The sequence below is a fragment of the Capsella rubella genome, unplaced genomic scaffold, assembly GCF_000375325.1.
Source record: "Capsella rubella cultivar Monte Gargano unplaced genomic scaffold, Caprub1_0 scaffold_5, whole genome shotgun sequence".
NCBI lineage: Eukaryota > Viridiplantae > Streptophyta > Magnoliopsida > Brassicales > Brassicaceae > Capsella > Capsella rubella.
Genome location: NW_006238919.1, coordinates 9,213,314 through 9,228,623, shown reverse-complemented (window position 1 = coordinate 9,228,623; position 15,310 = coordinate 9,213,314). Strand labels below are relative to the sequence as shown.

At 35.2% G+C, this 15,310-nt stretch overlaps 4 protein-coding genes across 6 annotated transcripts; 3 read left to right on the top strand and 1 right to left on the bottom strand.

Moving 5' to 3' along the window:
• Positions 1-218: 218 nt before the first annotated feature.
• LOC17886020 lies at positions 219-4,976 on the bottom strand. Of its 3 annotated transcripts, none has more exons than XM_023782410.1 (9): positions 4,405-4,976; positions 3,776-3,967; positions 3,547-3,639; positions 3,007-3,189; positions 2,826-2,928; positions 2,551-2,736; positions 1,136-2,190; positions 684-1,063; positions 219-593 (listed from the first exon to the last, which is right to left on the bottom strand). In XM_023782410.1, the coding sequence occupies exons 1-9, from the start codon at positions 4,636-4,638 to the stop codon at positions 575-577; spliced, it is 2,445 nt and encodes an 814-aa protein (XP_023638178.1). In that variant the 5' UTR covers positions 4,639-4,976; the 3' UTR covers positions 219-574. The 3 variants fall into 3 exon arrangements, with proteins under 3 accessions (XP_023638178.1, XP_006290591.1, XP_023638179.1); XM_006290529.2 differs by having other exon boundaries at positions 219-579; positions 4,405-4,975; XM_023782411.1 differs by lacking the exon at positions 219-593 and having other exon boundaries at positions 962-1,052.
• Positions 4,977-6,814: 1,838 nt separating this feature from the next.
• On the top strand, positions 6,815-9,394 carry LOC17886728. The gene is made up of 9 exons (XM_006291716.2): positions 6,815-7,067; positions 7,153-7,215; positions 7,304-7,359; positions 7,671-7,764; positions 7,888-7,948; positions 8,615-8,696; positions 8,832-8,887; positions 8,985-9,048; positions 9,126-9,394. Exons 1-9 carry the CDS (start codon positions 6,918-6,920, stop codon positions 9,190-9,192), a joined length of 693 nt encoding a protein of 230 aa, XP_006291778.2. The 5' UTR covers positions 6,815-6,917; the 3' UTR covers positions 9,193-9,394.
• A 2,548-nt stretch (positions 9,395-11,942) lies between these two features.
• Positions 11,943-12,701, top strand: LOC17886725 (non-specific lipid-transfer protein 5). Its single transcript, XM_006292000.2, has 2 exons — positions 11,943-12,342; positions 12,458-12,701. Exons 1-2 carry the CDS (start codon positions 11,996-11,998, stop codon positions 12,465-12,467), a joined length of 357 nt encoding a protein of 118 aa, XP_006292062.1. The 5' UTR covers positions 11,943-11,995; the 3' UTR covers positions 12,468-12,701.
• A 1,540-nt stretch (positions 12,702-14,241) lies between these two features.
• On the top strand, positions 14,242-15,302 carry LOC17885429 (non-specific lipid-transfer protein 12). Its single transcript, XM_006291997.2, has 2 exons — positions 14,242-14,667; positions 15,112-15,302. Exons 1-2 carry the CDS (start codon positions 14,327-14,329, stop codon positions 15,128-15,130), a joined length of 360 nt encoding a protein of 119 aa, XP_006292059.1. The 5' UTR covers positions 14,242-14,326; the 3' UTR covers positions 15,131-15,302.
• The last annotated feature ends 8 nt before the right edge of the window (positions 15,303-15,310 follow it).

Here is a 15,310-nt window from a genome sequence, read left to right as displayed (position 1 = left end):
GTAATGGAGATATAGAAAATAAATCTTTTTAATTGATTAAATTTAAAGCCAGGTTTTTCACGCTTTGAGAAACATGAGAAAACAAAGAAAGAAAAAAAAGAAGTGACTTTTAAAAAAAAAAAAAAAGCAAAAAATGTTGATTGGCAAATTAATTACTGTTAAGGCTTTAAAACCATTTTAAAGCCTTAAAAGTCATCACCAATCGCCCTCATAGTGACTTTGAAAAGAAAAACATCCTATATATTACACTCAGCAAACCTGTCTAAGTTGAAAATACAAAGCTCTGCAAAGGTTTTGTCCACAGCGAGTTTGAGATTTTGATAAAGATACATATAAATAATTCTATAGCACCAGAGATAACATACAAGAAAAAACCACAGCCCAAAACATATCAGCTCCGTTCGTCTTTTCTTTCTTGCGGGAGGAAAAAAACAAATAACTTAGGACACAAACCAAGTCAGAAAGCTATACCTGTTCCTATAACGGTCTAGAGAGCATGTGTCTGTAATCAGACACCAGGGCTACAAAGGAGGGAACTCATGATCATCCGTCAAATGGTATGACTGTGTAGGCGTTACCCTACATGTACATTACTACAGTGAATTAGATAGTGGCTTTGATAGTTAATGTTAATAGTTCAATGAAGACAATATGTTTTTAAGGCTAAGAGATATATACTGTACCGATCTTCCTGTGGAGAGGAGGGTATAGATTTTGGACGCCGATTATGATGACCTCCACTACTATCTTTTTGCTTGCTGCCCTCAGGAGGGCAGACTACTTCCACTGGTAGAGGCTCCATAGGCCTAAAATCCGGAGCCTTTTCATATGGATGATCTGTAGAACCATTGGTATCAGGAATGGTTTCAATTGAATCAGTTTGACTCATATCACATGAACCATTTGTGTGGTTGGGATAATGAAGCTGTCTCTCACGGGAGTTTCTGTCAGGAAAATTCATTTCTGAGTGTGCGTGTATCATGCCTCGGCTATTGTTACGAGGCGACCTAGCTTGGTGTGAGTGTCTTCCTCTTGGGGAGAACGGTCTATCCCTGTAATGGTTCTGCACAAAAGAGACCTTAGAAGCTTGGCCATCTGTCTGTAAGACATATGAGAGAGGTAAATAAGTAAGTACCGCATTGGGGAAGTATGTTCCAGTTCCTCTTTGCTTAGGTAATTCCTCCATACCAAAACCAGTAGCTGGAATCATCTGGGGGTTCACATGAAAGAAAACATGTCTCGGAGCAATTCCATTGGTGTTTGTAGGAGCAGGTGCATTCTGCATGTATGGCAGAGCATGCCGAATTACTTCCCATGAATTGTTGTTCGGCGCCTGAGACAGCCCAGGTGATAGTGGAACGAAAATAGCATTTTGGACACAGTCAAACCACCAACGCCCAAATCGCAAACTAGTAATCTGACTATCATAATCGCCTGAGAGGTCAGACAGCCTATTTGGAGTTCCAGAAACACAATGACCCAAGTATTGGAGATGCATGTCTTCCTGTGGCAAAGGTACTGAACCAATAAACGGCAGGTCTTCATGACCAACATGCTCGTTCTCATTCTCATTCTTATGTATATCTTTAACTCTTCTAGAAACAGCAAGACTCTCTTGCTGTTTACCCACCCCGTTACCATTTAAAAGTTCTCCATTTCTCATCTGATGAAGAGAATGTTGCTTACCATTTAAAGGAAAGACACTTTCCTTATCACTAAGGCACGGAGATTTAACTGCATCATCAGAAATCTCAAGCTTTTGGATCCTCAAAGTAGCCAAGTCTTTTGCATCTCCTGAAAATCGTTCCTCTGAAACTAATGGGGCTGTTTCACGAGGTGATCTGCTTAACTCATGCCCAGTTGTACTTACTCCTGTACACAACGAGTCTTCTTGGTCATGTCTACCATTTCCAGCAGCACCAGATGAACTGGAGGTTTCTGATTCATAAACCACTTGGCCTTCTTGGAAATGGTTGACAGTTGAAGCTGGCGATATAGCACTATACCTGTTGTGCCTTACAAATGGAACAGCATCAAGGACATCGGGCCTCTGGCCACTCCCATGCCTGTGTAGCATGTTAGAGAAGAACTTACGAAGCTCAGAACTTATGTTTTCTTCTGACTGCGAAATGATCTGTCCAAGCTTCCGGGCACCATATGTGAATGCACTTCGTATTCGATAAAAGTTACCTGTATAAGAAAAAGTAAAATCCAAATGCTTTAAAATTTTACCAAAAAAGGACTCCGAGAATAAATCAACGGATGACTAGAGCTAACAAAATTTAGAGGTTTCTCTCATGTTTATACATTCCTTCATTTCCAGGTAAAAGAAAATGCTAAAATATATTAATTTTAGCCTGCACTTAAAAGCTACATACCCTAGTCCCAGAATTTAAGGTAAACCCACCATAAATATTTTAGAACGCTAAAACTCTGAACAGTGACATGTCAGAAGCTACTGTCTTAAGCCTGCTTGAACATCTAAATATAGAGTAAGATAGCAGCAGGACCAAAAAAAAAAAGATGGTTGGAGAAAAGAAAGCAGTCAACCTTTGCTTACGCTGCGTCCAAGATTATTATTTTCTTTAAGCGGATCAACTATATTAAGATGCTTTGATGGAAACACACGAGGGTTTGTCTCAAATCCTCGTGAAGGTACAGAGTACATCTCCATACATTCCTTAAGGAATTCACTGGTCAGCAGAAGATCTTCCCCCCCATTTTCGGGAGCCTCAACTACAGAAGTTAGAGATTAGAGAAAGAAATTGCAGATACTGAAATCGCAAAAAGAATTAAGTTTTCCATAGACTAGAGGAAATGATTACCAACAATTTCTGGTAGAGACGAAAGGCAGACGGGACCATTCAGGCTAATGCAATAGTTATCCCAGTCGAACTTGCTAAAGTAGTCCAAAAATTTGTATAGAACCTATTGGAAAAAAAGGTTAAGCAAATCAAGATGACACTAAACCACTAAGCATCCCTCGAAATTTCTAAAGACTCTTACCGCTAGTGGACCATTCAATGATGAATGGAAGAGATGGAAGATATATAAGACCAATGTCTCCAAAGCATATGTTGATATCAATCCATGGAAAGCCCCGAGAATACGGCTCTCATAGTAGCACCAAGCTTTGATGAGTATGATACTTCGCTTGAAAAGATGGTCCTTTCCAATGAGGCGATCGATCTGCGTAATCAAGTCGTCAACATTAATTTTTAAGAAGCAAATATTTGTCTTCTACAATCACATCCTTTGAAAATTGTTGTCATGAATATTGATATAGATAAATAACCCCAATACCTATTATTGCATGCATGTGGTATAGCAAACAATTTGCAATATCCAGGAAAATCTATTTAGCTACCAGAAAACTCATCATGCAGTTGGGTAAAAACCATCTCATTATGACAGATTAGCAACATTCAACTTGTGGTATACATCTATCAAGCAGATAAAATGAACCTAAACTGTATTTAACCTTTAAAAAGTTCAGTTAAAAATTAGTTTGACACAGCAAGGTCATGCTTAAAAAAGAGAGATTACCTTCTCGAGAAAGCAAAGAGTACATATCCCACCAATCTGATTAAAAGAGATATCAACCACGATATTTTGCACCAAACATTTCACAAGCTTAACCTGCAAAAAAAAAATTGGTACTTAAGGAGATAACAAACAACATGATAGGAATGCATAAACACCATATACATACTTGGAATACACATGGTAGACGCTAATTTCTGGAATTGACTACACAGAGATTAGGTAAACAAACCTCAGCCCGAATTAACTGCACATCCTTAACCACAAAATCGGCAGATCCACTACGTTCTTCCCTCTCAAGTACATTGAAAACTTTAGCCGCCAGATCTTCCTCGGGTTCGGGTATAAATCGACCAAAAGCTGTGAGATCAATGTCTCCATCAGGAAGATACGTTTTCAATGGGACTGATCCAAAAGAATGTACCTGAAAGACACATACCAGTACTGAAAAAATCACAGCTTCGCAAATCACATCCATAGACAATTAAAGTTATAAGCCGCAACATCATATAATCAATCTCTGGTAAGCAATAGAAAGGTGTGCGAGAAAGCACACCACTTTCGAAATAGAAAACAACAAACAAAGTACATGAATTTAGAACATCTTACAATAAAAGCCATCAACTTAAGAATTAAAACACAGAAGACTACATTAAAAAAGCCATCAACTTGGATTAAAAAAAGTTGAAGCAAAAGCATCAAAAGAAGTCAAGATAAAATGCAGAACAACATCGCCGATTCAAGCAAGTTCCTACATTTAAAACACGGCTGAGAGTTTTGTTTTCCAAATGATAAAATGCAAAGAGAGACAAAAGCCAATGCCTAGCGAGACAACACAGGACGTTCAAAACAAAATTTTACCTCGCATCCAAGTTTATGTCCGAGTATTTTTTGAACAAACGTAATCACATTTTTTCTTCGATCCTCGGCGACATGTGTTGGATGAACCTGCTCGATAATTTCACGGGTGGCTTCCTCCACTCTCATCCAAAACTCCGGTTGATTGGACAGAGACCGAGGCGGCGGAAGCGGTGGTGAGAATGAGGACGAACTCTCTGCTTCCAATACAGACCAATCATCGAGATCCGCAGCCATGGAAATACAACAAAACCTAAAAACTAAACAAAAAAAGACGATTGGTACAAGAAGAACCCGATTGATCAAACAAGGAGAATCACTTGGTTGTAAACTACGCCCCTTTTAGAAATTGAAATCGGATTGAAGTTGGAACGAACAAGGCGACTACAAATGAAGCAAACAAAGAAATCAAGAGATTATCTCTAGAGGGGAAGAAGAAAGAGATGATTTTCTTTTGTTTCTCTTCTTCTAGGTTTTGAAAGATCCCAAGTGATTACTGTTGAGGACCGATTTTGTTGTATTGATGTTCTTTCTCTGTCTTTTTTTTTTTTTTTGTTTGGTCACTGCATCAAAAAAAAAAAGAGGACAAGGGGAAAAAAACCAAAAGTTTTTGTCTTACTTTTGCGAATGCATCTTGAAACCCTTGAGAGAGATGTGGCTCTTTTTGTGTAGCTTTCTATTTACCTTAACGATGCAGTATTTAGAAACCACGACCAGGCATTAAATTCTTAAGACATCATTTCAAGTTTGATTAGTGATTGATTCTGCAGGAGATTTTATTGTTTCTGAATTTATTTATTTCTAAAGTTCAGATATTCTTCTATTAAGTTTTTAAAGAATTTTGCTTCTTATGAATGTCTTAAGAGAATTGTCAAAGATTTTTTATATGTCTTTCATGGATTTTGCTTATCCTTTTCTTATCATGTTATTAACTTTAAGTTTTGTTTAGTTTTTTTGTAGGTACCAAATACATACTTTCGTTGTTGAAATTCTTATGAACGTTTATAAAAAGAAATTTCTTTTTATAGAGATTTCAAGAACACATTCGCGCGTTTTTTAAATATTTTTTTTCTTACTTTATAATGTTCTGAAAATGATTAGTTAGATATTTAATTTTTTGTTTATCTTTTTGTACCGAACATACAAAATTTATTATGCAAATTTTTATATATATATTTCCTTTTATAGAATCTAACGAACAATTATTTATTAGTGATATCTTTTTCAATTAAATTAAAATTTATCATATCAACAATTCATAAACAAAATAAACTTCTTATTTATATATGTATCGTATTACTCTCTTTTCTTAATATTTTATTGTTGAAAACACCTGTTTATCATATGTGTTGAATAAGACCTAATATTAGGGAGTTCGATCATGTAGTACAAATCAAATTGAAATATTCCAGAAATATAATTGGCAATATTGTCTTCAGATCCCTTTATTCAGTTTAGATCATGTAAGGATCCAACTGTGTTTCATGTGTTCGTTAAGTTTGATCATTTGTCAGTCTTTCCAAATATAATTTTGTTTGACGTGTTGTCCACATATCACGATAAAGTCCGTAAAACCAAAAAATGCCTCTAGTAATTATATTATCGTGATCAATATTAACTTGAAAAATTTTTAGTTAGCTTCTTATATTGTAGAAAAAAATCAAAATTTGTGGTTTTCGTCCCGTCCTATAAACAAAGAACCAAATTTTTGTTATATACAAACTTGTTTTATCATATAGAACCAAAAAAAGTAAAACATAAGATGAAATATAGCAAAATTTTACCATTCCTAGCTATTAACATAATTTGCAAAACAATGTGTTTATTTTTTTTGGTCAAATCAATAATTTCATTACCTTTTTTTTTTCGTGCCAGAACAATCGTTTCATTTAGCTTAAATTAAAGGAGAAGAAAATTCCAACAGTCTTTCACCGTTACACGAGAAAAACATACATGCAACTAAAAGGACAAAAATCAAACCTAATTAAAGACCTTTGATAACATCGAGATTGCAAATGAAACTCATTGATCGAAAAATTACGAGAGCTGTTCGAAACGCCTAAGTTGTGGCTACTTTAGCCGTTACACTTTGATGTTTTTGTTTGTATTCTCTTTGGTGTGACTTTTGATGTGTTAATAATCATCTTAGCTGAGTCTGTATGACTGTATCGATGGATCTAAAGTAGAGGTCAAGGTGTCTAATTTTTCATAAAAACAAAATTTCCTTTTTCATGTAGAAATTATTAAAAGTCGAATTTTCTAATAAAGGAAAATTATGACAAAACTCTAAACAAAGTTGGACCTGATGTTTTGTGGCCCAATAACAGTAAAATGAAAATATACCCTATTATTAGTTTAATAAATCAAAGTCGGGGCCTGATGTTGTTGGCCCAATAACAACGCGGAGGCGAGAGTTCTTTTACAGTCGTTTCATTGTCTTTCTACCTCCGCTTCCATTCTAAATCTCCCGGCGAACAAAATTACCGGCAACAAAGCCTCGCCGAAGAAGTGAAGTTATGGCGGGCATGGCTGTGGTGGCAGGATCGAGACATTGGAACGCTTTTATTCAAGCTCTAGTTCTGATATCTCTATTGTTTTCGACTCTCTCCAGCGCTTACCGACCTGGAGATATCGTCCGGATGAGCAAAATGGGGCAATATCACTCTGTTCGTACTCTTCTTTAAACCATGTTAGCTGAGATTACTTTTATAATTTGATTGGAGACTAAAGGATCTGTTGATATTGTGGCAGTCGAGAACGACTTGGCATGATGTGATCGGAAAACATTGCCCGATCTTCGCCGTTAATCGTGAGGTACTCTGTGTGAATAGGTTTAAGACATTTGATGGCTTAATCACGGAAATTAGATTGGTAACTTTGTCTTTCTTTGCCAATTTTGTAGGTGTTGATCCCCATAGCGAAACCAATTGGCTACACAGGAACTGATCCTTATAAGATGTGAGATGATTGATTGCTTTTCATATTGATTACAGTTGAATTGACGATGTTTTTGCTGTATTTGGTGCTTTTGAATTGAAATTGATGTTCCTTTGGTTTAAGTGTCAAGCAAGTTCATCACCATTTCTCATCTATTTTGATTGATGATTTGGAGTAATCTAATTTTATATGGTGTTTTTAGTTTTATCTTGTTGCGGATTGTGTTCTTCCGATGTCATATGGCGACTTTGTTTTCTTATTTGCACAGTAGTCATATGCGAGTTAAGAGTTATAAGGTGTCTGATGTGTGATTGTGGATGATTTACATGCAGAAAATTCCAAGTTGGAAGTGAGAAATTTCTGATTCACTGGCTTTTGGTCATAAACCGTAAGAGCTCAGAAGTGCCCATGATCGATGTAAATTTGGTATGTTTAACATTGGTTTTGAGTCAATTATATGCGTTGACTCACTAGATAAACATGCTACCCAGGAAAATTGCCAGTGTTTGGATATTTAGTTGTGGCTTGTTTTTTTTTTCGTTTGCACAGAGATATTCTGGTGGTGATCTGCTTGGAGTCACAGCTGAAGTTATGGATATGCCCCATAGCTGTACGTAATACTCCTTATCTAGGCTATATCTTGTCCTGATTTATGTGTCTCCTCTCTAATATGTCTGCCTTCTGAGAGAATTTGCAAAATTTGTCTGCACTACTTATGGCCTAACCTGGTATGCTAGGTATCATTTTCATATCTGAAAACCCTCACGAATCTGGGCCATAGTAGATTGTAGCTTTTCAAGATTGTGATACTTGGTTGCTTGTGCCCATGTCTTAGGCCGTAGATAACTTGGCTTCAGTTTTACACTGCTTTTAATTTCCAGAGTCTTACATTATCCAGTGAAATTTAAAACATCTTCTCCTTCTTGGAGACACTGGGTGCTAATATATAGGCAGTTTGCTTTGTAGGCCCCTTTTCTGCTCTTGTGTTTACTTCTAGCACACAGACTGATTAAGTCTATCTGTCTGGTGGCATTACTGAATTAAGTTTTACATTTTCATGGTCATATATGCTTCATGGTTTCTATATCTTATACAAGTTGCCTGAATCATGGTTATGCTGGCTATGACAATTTCTAGCAAGGAGTCTCACATTCTCTATGCTCTGTTTTTACAAGTTGCAATTCTGCTTCTATGTCACAAAGTAGCATTCAGTTACTTCAAATATTTTAAAGACCACATCAGAGTTTATCTTAGTGGAGATTTTACCCATGAACAGATTTGAATACACACCCGGAGATCCACAAACTGTTCTGGGATCCTCAACACTGGCCAAAACATGTTCTTGTTAGATACACATGGTACACTAATTTCGCTTACTTCTTCCAGCTTTCATTCTTTCTCCTTCCTAATAACTTTGTGCATACGGTCGAGTCACAAAGCTTAAGGAACATCACGTTACTGATACGTGGCTGAGAAACTTTATTGTGATGCAGGAAAGAGCAGTCAGAGATTGATGTATCCTCAGGATTTTATGTCCTCTTTGGCTCAGGTAAATCCTTCTTCTTCCTGCTAATAAACGAACTAGTGAAGGGGGACAATTAAGCTGATACACTCATGTATTTTTTTTTTTGTCTACTTGTGATCAGCTCTCACATTCTCTTTTGTACTCTCCATTTACGTCTTACAATCTTCACGAGAGAAGCTGGCGAGGTAAATGGCGTTCCTGTTCTCCACTTCATGTGGATATCTCTCTGTCTTAAACCTAATACTTGAAAATTTTGTTGTAGGTTTGTAAGAGAGACGGTAGTAGAGAGCAGCAGCACAAATGTTGGAGAATTTGGCAAGGTGGAGTGAGTCATAGTGAAAGTATATGTATGTTTCTGCAGTTTATACTTGGAATTGGTCTTTCAACTCTCTCTATCTAGGATTAACCTGAGTTGCTTAAAACAGAACCAGAGAAAAGAAGAGATTCTTATCAAACATGAATTGTCTAAAGAAAAACTTTGTCCTTGTAAGTTGTAACCTTTTGGTTTAATAGAATTTAAGTTTCGTGATTTAGGTTACAATATCAGCATTCAGTTGCATTAACTTGTATTCTTAAGATCGTAATTTCTAAGAATTTCAACGACATACATGTTCTGTATGATTTATGCACGAGGAAACTTTCACAAATATACACGCAGATAGTATATGATCTTGATGGCAACGATAAGCATTGTGAAAATTTGTAATATATTCGATTATTAAATTTGCAATTTGAATTAACCTGAACTTTGATTTGCATAAAAATGGATGAACATTTGGAACTACGTTGGTTTGAAAGGAAAAACTGGTTTATACACTATAGCTCTGCCCGGGTCAAACTAGACTTCAAAAAGATCGGACAAAATTCGAAACGGACGAGACTGAACTAGCTGACTGATATGCCTATCAGCCTAAATCTTAAGTTGTCTATACCAAAAAGAATGTGCGTGGAGTGAGATAAAAATCATGCATATTCGTCTATATATATATATGAATGGTTTAGTGAGAGATGAGTTGGAGCAAGGAGCATATACCATGCCCCCTACTACAGTAAAACCTCTATAAACCCAACGAATTCATACGATCTTGATTGAATCGGTGCAAATTATTTAAAGTTTAATTACTTTAATCCAAATCGGAAGATAAATTGATAATTTTGAATTTCAAAGGAACCAACTTTGTGGACTGTTTGTTACTTTCACGTACGCCTCTCTTTGTATCTTGAGCTTCAGTTTTCTTATCTTTGAAAAGAGGGGAGAGTCAAAGCGTATATTAGAAAAAAATTTATATGAAATTGATTTGAATTACCAATATATGATCAAGTTGGAATTTGGATTTGGTTTTACATGTGTATTTAGACAAGATATCATTCTAAGTTTTCCAAGTTTTGAATGTGCATAGCGTATTCATTGTAATTATACAGTTACAACTTACAAGCTACACAATATATCGACAATGGAAAAACTGAGAATGCTAAATTAAGCTCATAGAAAATATTTAAAAAATTAAAAACCCTTGCAAGTGCAACATTTAAATATATTGTAGGACTATCCTAGCTCTCTGTTTAAGAGGAAGAACATCAACTGGGATTGGGTCTGAGTATTCTCTTAACGAGTTTGAAGATTGTGTGATCAATAGGTCCTTTGAGAGCTGCTGACTTTTTTGCTTTTTCCTTCGACATCGCTTATTATGAGTTTTCATGGCTCCGCTGTTTCAAACCCTGTTAATCAAAGAATCACTTTACAAAACTTATTCGTACGAACGAACGAACAACTGACCTTTATAAATAAAATTTCCGATCCTAGATGGCCTCTTTAGGCCCAATTACTTATAGGATTAATAGGAATTATAGTACATTTTCAAAAAATAATTAGGAAAGTAGTACATATACTATTTATAATTGTAAAAATAGTCATATGGACCCACAATGTGAGATAGAAGAAAACATGAGATAGGAAAAAAGAGAGAAAATAAAATGACATGAGGGGCAATTTTTTTTTCTCTGGATTTTGTTTTTTTTTTCTTTTCTTTTTCATTTTTTCCTCTTACTTTTATCACCCCAAAATTTTTATAACTAACATACTAATTTTTGTAAAAATAATATCAATAATATTTTTGACACATAAAAATCTTTGTTTTTTCCTCTATAATTTGATATGCCTTTTGCTAATAAATTTTAAATTTTTTTATATATAAATATTTATTTGTACAGTTTAGCATATGTACAAATGTTTTTTGTACAATTTAGTATGTGTACAGACGTATGTACAAAAATATTCATACATAAATATGTACAGACGTATCCGTACAGCTTATTAAGTGTACGAATATATGTAAATAATTACTCATTTTTATCCGTACAGCTAGTATAGTATACCAAAATATGCATATTTATATATATTTGTACACTAATATGCTGTACAGATGATATTATGTAATAATATTATTATTGTACAAAAACATAATTTTGTACGTATGTACAGTAAATATGCTGTATGAATTATATTATATAATTATTTTAATGGCAGACTCGTAAATACTATGTTTTTCTGAGTGTTTAAATATCAATGAAATAGTAGCAAATAGTGATAATGTACTACTTTCCTAATTGTAAATAGTGTTTGTACTAGTTTTATAATTATTTTTAAAAAATGTATTACTTCTCCAACACACCCTTACTTATATAACAAATGAGAGATCCAAGACAAAATTTTATTACCTGCACAAGAGAAGTGAGACTCTGTTTCAGTGCCCTGAATACCACCAACGTCGACGCGTTGTTAAGCTAGACATATGTAGAACAGTGATTGGTCTTTCCGAAAAAAAAAAAAAAAATGTGCATACAAGAATGAACTATACTTTTATAGATAGATCTGACAAAACGGTGAGTACATAGTAATTGGCTTAGATTAATTTAAACTACAAAAGCCAAAGATGAGAGAAGATGAACATAAATAAGAAGCAATGCAATAAATGAAACCAACCACCAACTAACCTCACTTCTTCTTCTTTCATGCATTTGTACTCTTTAGCTCTCTCTATATAAACCCAACCTTCATTAGCATTATTCATCATCCAATAATTCATTACTTACTTAAGTAAAAGAGAAAGAGAAATTAAAAGTTTTTAAGATATGGAGGGACTTATAAAGTTGTCAACGTTGATGATCGTGTGCATGTTAGTGACCGCTCCAATGGCGTCCGAGGCAGCGATCTCTTGCGGGGCAGTCACTGGCAGCTTGGGTCAATGCTATAACTACTTGACCCGAGGCGGTATCATTCCACGAGGGTGTTGCTCTGGTGTTCAGAGGCTAAACCGCTTGGCTCGTACCACCCGTGACCGCCAACAAGCTTGTCGTTGCATCCAGGGAGCAGCTAGAGCCTTGGGTCCCCGACTTAACGCACGTCGTGCTGCTCATCTCCCTGGTGCTTGCCGTGTTAGGATCGCTTACCCCATCAGTGCTAGAACCAACTGTAACACGTAATCTTCTCTCACTCTCTATTTATTACATCTTTTTCTTCAACTCCAAGGTTGTAATATTTTTGTTAGCATTTTAATGGAAGGATATTTGTTTGATATATTTGGTTGGTTGCAGCGTCAGGTGATCAACAACGGGACATAGACGTTGAAGGCTTTTCATATGAGAGAGTTTTTAAAAATAATTAAGATGTCACTATACGTACGAGTGTATCATTTTACTATTATCGTTGCTGTGTTTTTAGAATTTGTGTTTTTCATGTCTTTCTTCATATATGAGTGAGACGGTCCATTTAATTGGTCGTCTGTGTTGTTATGTACTCCTCGAATGATATTATGGAATTTACGATATTTGGATTATCTTCAAACTCTTGCCATTCACTTTGGTCACGTTCATGGCTTTGAATGCATCCGTTCCCTTTCTTCTCCGCAGCAATAGGATCCGTACACTAGGGTTCTTTTCATACGATATTGTTATGATCAGTTGACTTAATTATAGGCAAAAATGATACTTTATGAACATATACTTCGATTCCGTGAAATAGGGTTCGATTTCATTAATTTTCACTCTAGCAATATCCTTCAAAATGTTATGTTTTGCAACAAAAAAAAAAAAAAAGATTAGGAAAAACATCACATCAAAAGTGACTCACTTTTCTTTAATCAATCCTTTATCTAACTTCCTCACACTCACACAACTTGCTCATTTACACTTCTCACTCTTTTCTTTGTAATATTTTCGTCGGTGAGTGTATAAAATGTATCATATGTGATATGTCGATCGATCGACCCTACCTCTACATGGTTACATGCAGTTGTTAATAAAAAACTAGAAAATGTACCCAAAAAAGTTTAGATTTTATCTTCAGAGTCTTTGTTCCAAGTATGAAAGACAAAATTATAAGTATAAACATTACGCTATCATGCATGTAGAATAAAGACGGGACAAAAGGTAAATCGATTCACAATAATGAGGATAATATCTTACGACTTGGGGAGATCCTCTTAGATATCTCCACGTACGTGTGACCGTATAGCTTCCAAGAGTCCCTTTTCAATAATAACATACAAATCTCTTTGCCCCGTGTAATTGCTTTCCATGCTTTCCTCTCTTGTCATCTTCATTCCTTGATACCTCCTCCACCTCTTTAGTCGTTACCATTTGATGTTTTTGGTCCGCAAATATCTACTTGGACCATTTCCATTTTTTCTATTTCTTTGTTATTTTCTTGATGAATCGCCACTTGATCACGATCACCAATTTCTCGATCCACATGTCTAAGAGTTTTCTTACTCTCTTTGAATCGTGTCACGTGTGGCTTCATAAATAGTAGTAGTATGTGCTTAGCCTTACGACGACCTTTTTAGCCATGTACAAGTAGTACATATATATAGTATTAAACTACAAAAAATTGACATAAATACACACATTTCTTGTATATTCAAAAATCAATGCAATCCAATTCTACTTCCAGTCTCTTAATTTATGAAATCTAGTTGAGATCGATGACCTATGTTCCCACTTCATGTAAGAAAGAATAAGCATAGGTTTCAACTTTCTTCTCTGCTGATCAAAAATAATTTTCCGTTACATGCATAAATTTGTTATCTAATAATTTCAGGAAAAAAAAATATCGATAATATACGATTTCGAAGTAACAAGGCAGTTCATTTTGTTATTCATCTAGAAGAAAAATTAGTTAACACATAACCATTAGTTAATTAGTCACTTTAGGTGGTGCCATTACATTACATCTTCTTGAAACTCAATTGAGCGAAGATCGGGAAACCAACGTATTGCATTGGAATATGTGTATTTTCAATCTTAATTAAAACGAAATAAAAATACTAATTTTCATTAAATTTGCATGCATATGGAACAACGCATAATTAACGGGTACGCATGACCTTCATGAGTTTTTTTTTCCAATTATAAAAACCATACCGACCTCAAACAAAAGTAAAAGCAATATAAAAAAGCACAAAAATGGCGTTTGCTCCAAAGATCATCACATGCCTCATCGTCTTGACAGTATACATGATACCCCCAGCGGAGTCAACCATCCAGTGTGGGACAGTGACGAGCACACTTGCACAGTGCGTGAGCTACTTGGTCAACAGTGGTCCATTGCCATCAGCATGCTGCGTGGGAGTCAAGTCATTGTACCAAATGGCTCAGACCACAGCGGATCGGAAACAAGTATGTGAGTGCCTTAAAGTAGCGGGTAGAGAAATCAAGGGCCTCAACACCGGCCTTGTGGCCTCACTTCCTACCACTTGTGGTCTTTCAATTCCCTACCCCATCAGTTTCAGCACCAATTGTGACAAGTACGTCTCCATTTAACCTTTTTTTGTTTTGTTTTGTTTGGATTATAACTATTTTGAAGAACATTTCCGTAATAATTTTTTTACTGTATTCTTTAATCCAAGTATTAGATAATTACATAAACTCTAAGTGTCTAACAATAGTTTGAAAATCATAAATTACTGGTATTAGTCATAATTAACTCATATAAAAGACTGGTGATATTTATCTACTCTATAATATTATCGTATAACTTTTGATTTTCTTACTATAGTATAATTTTTGACATGATCGGATATATAAAAATAATATAGGTTTTGTAACTAATTCAAATATTGTTACGTTGATAATGCCAAAAATGAATTATAACGAGTTTTTTAAAATGCTTGTATATATGAATAAATGCATTTGGAGTATAGTATATCCAAAAGTCATCATTATCAACTTTGTTTGTTCAAATGTTTCAGTATATCGACTGCCGTGTAAAAGAGGCTATGTAAGCTGATCATGATCTGATGTCGACGACTACTCAAACTTGCCAGCTTTTTGTTATTTTCACCTAAATAAAAATGTATTAATTCTCCTGTAATCTCTCATTTTTATGACTCTATTTTCTTATCTATCTATGTATTGTAATCATTTCATATGTTACTCTCTCTCTCTCTC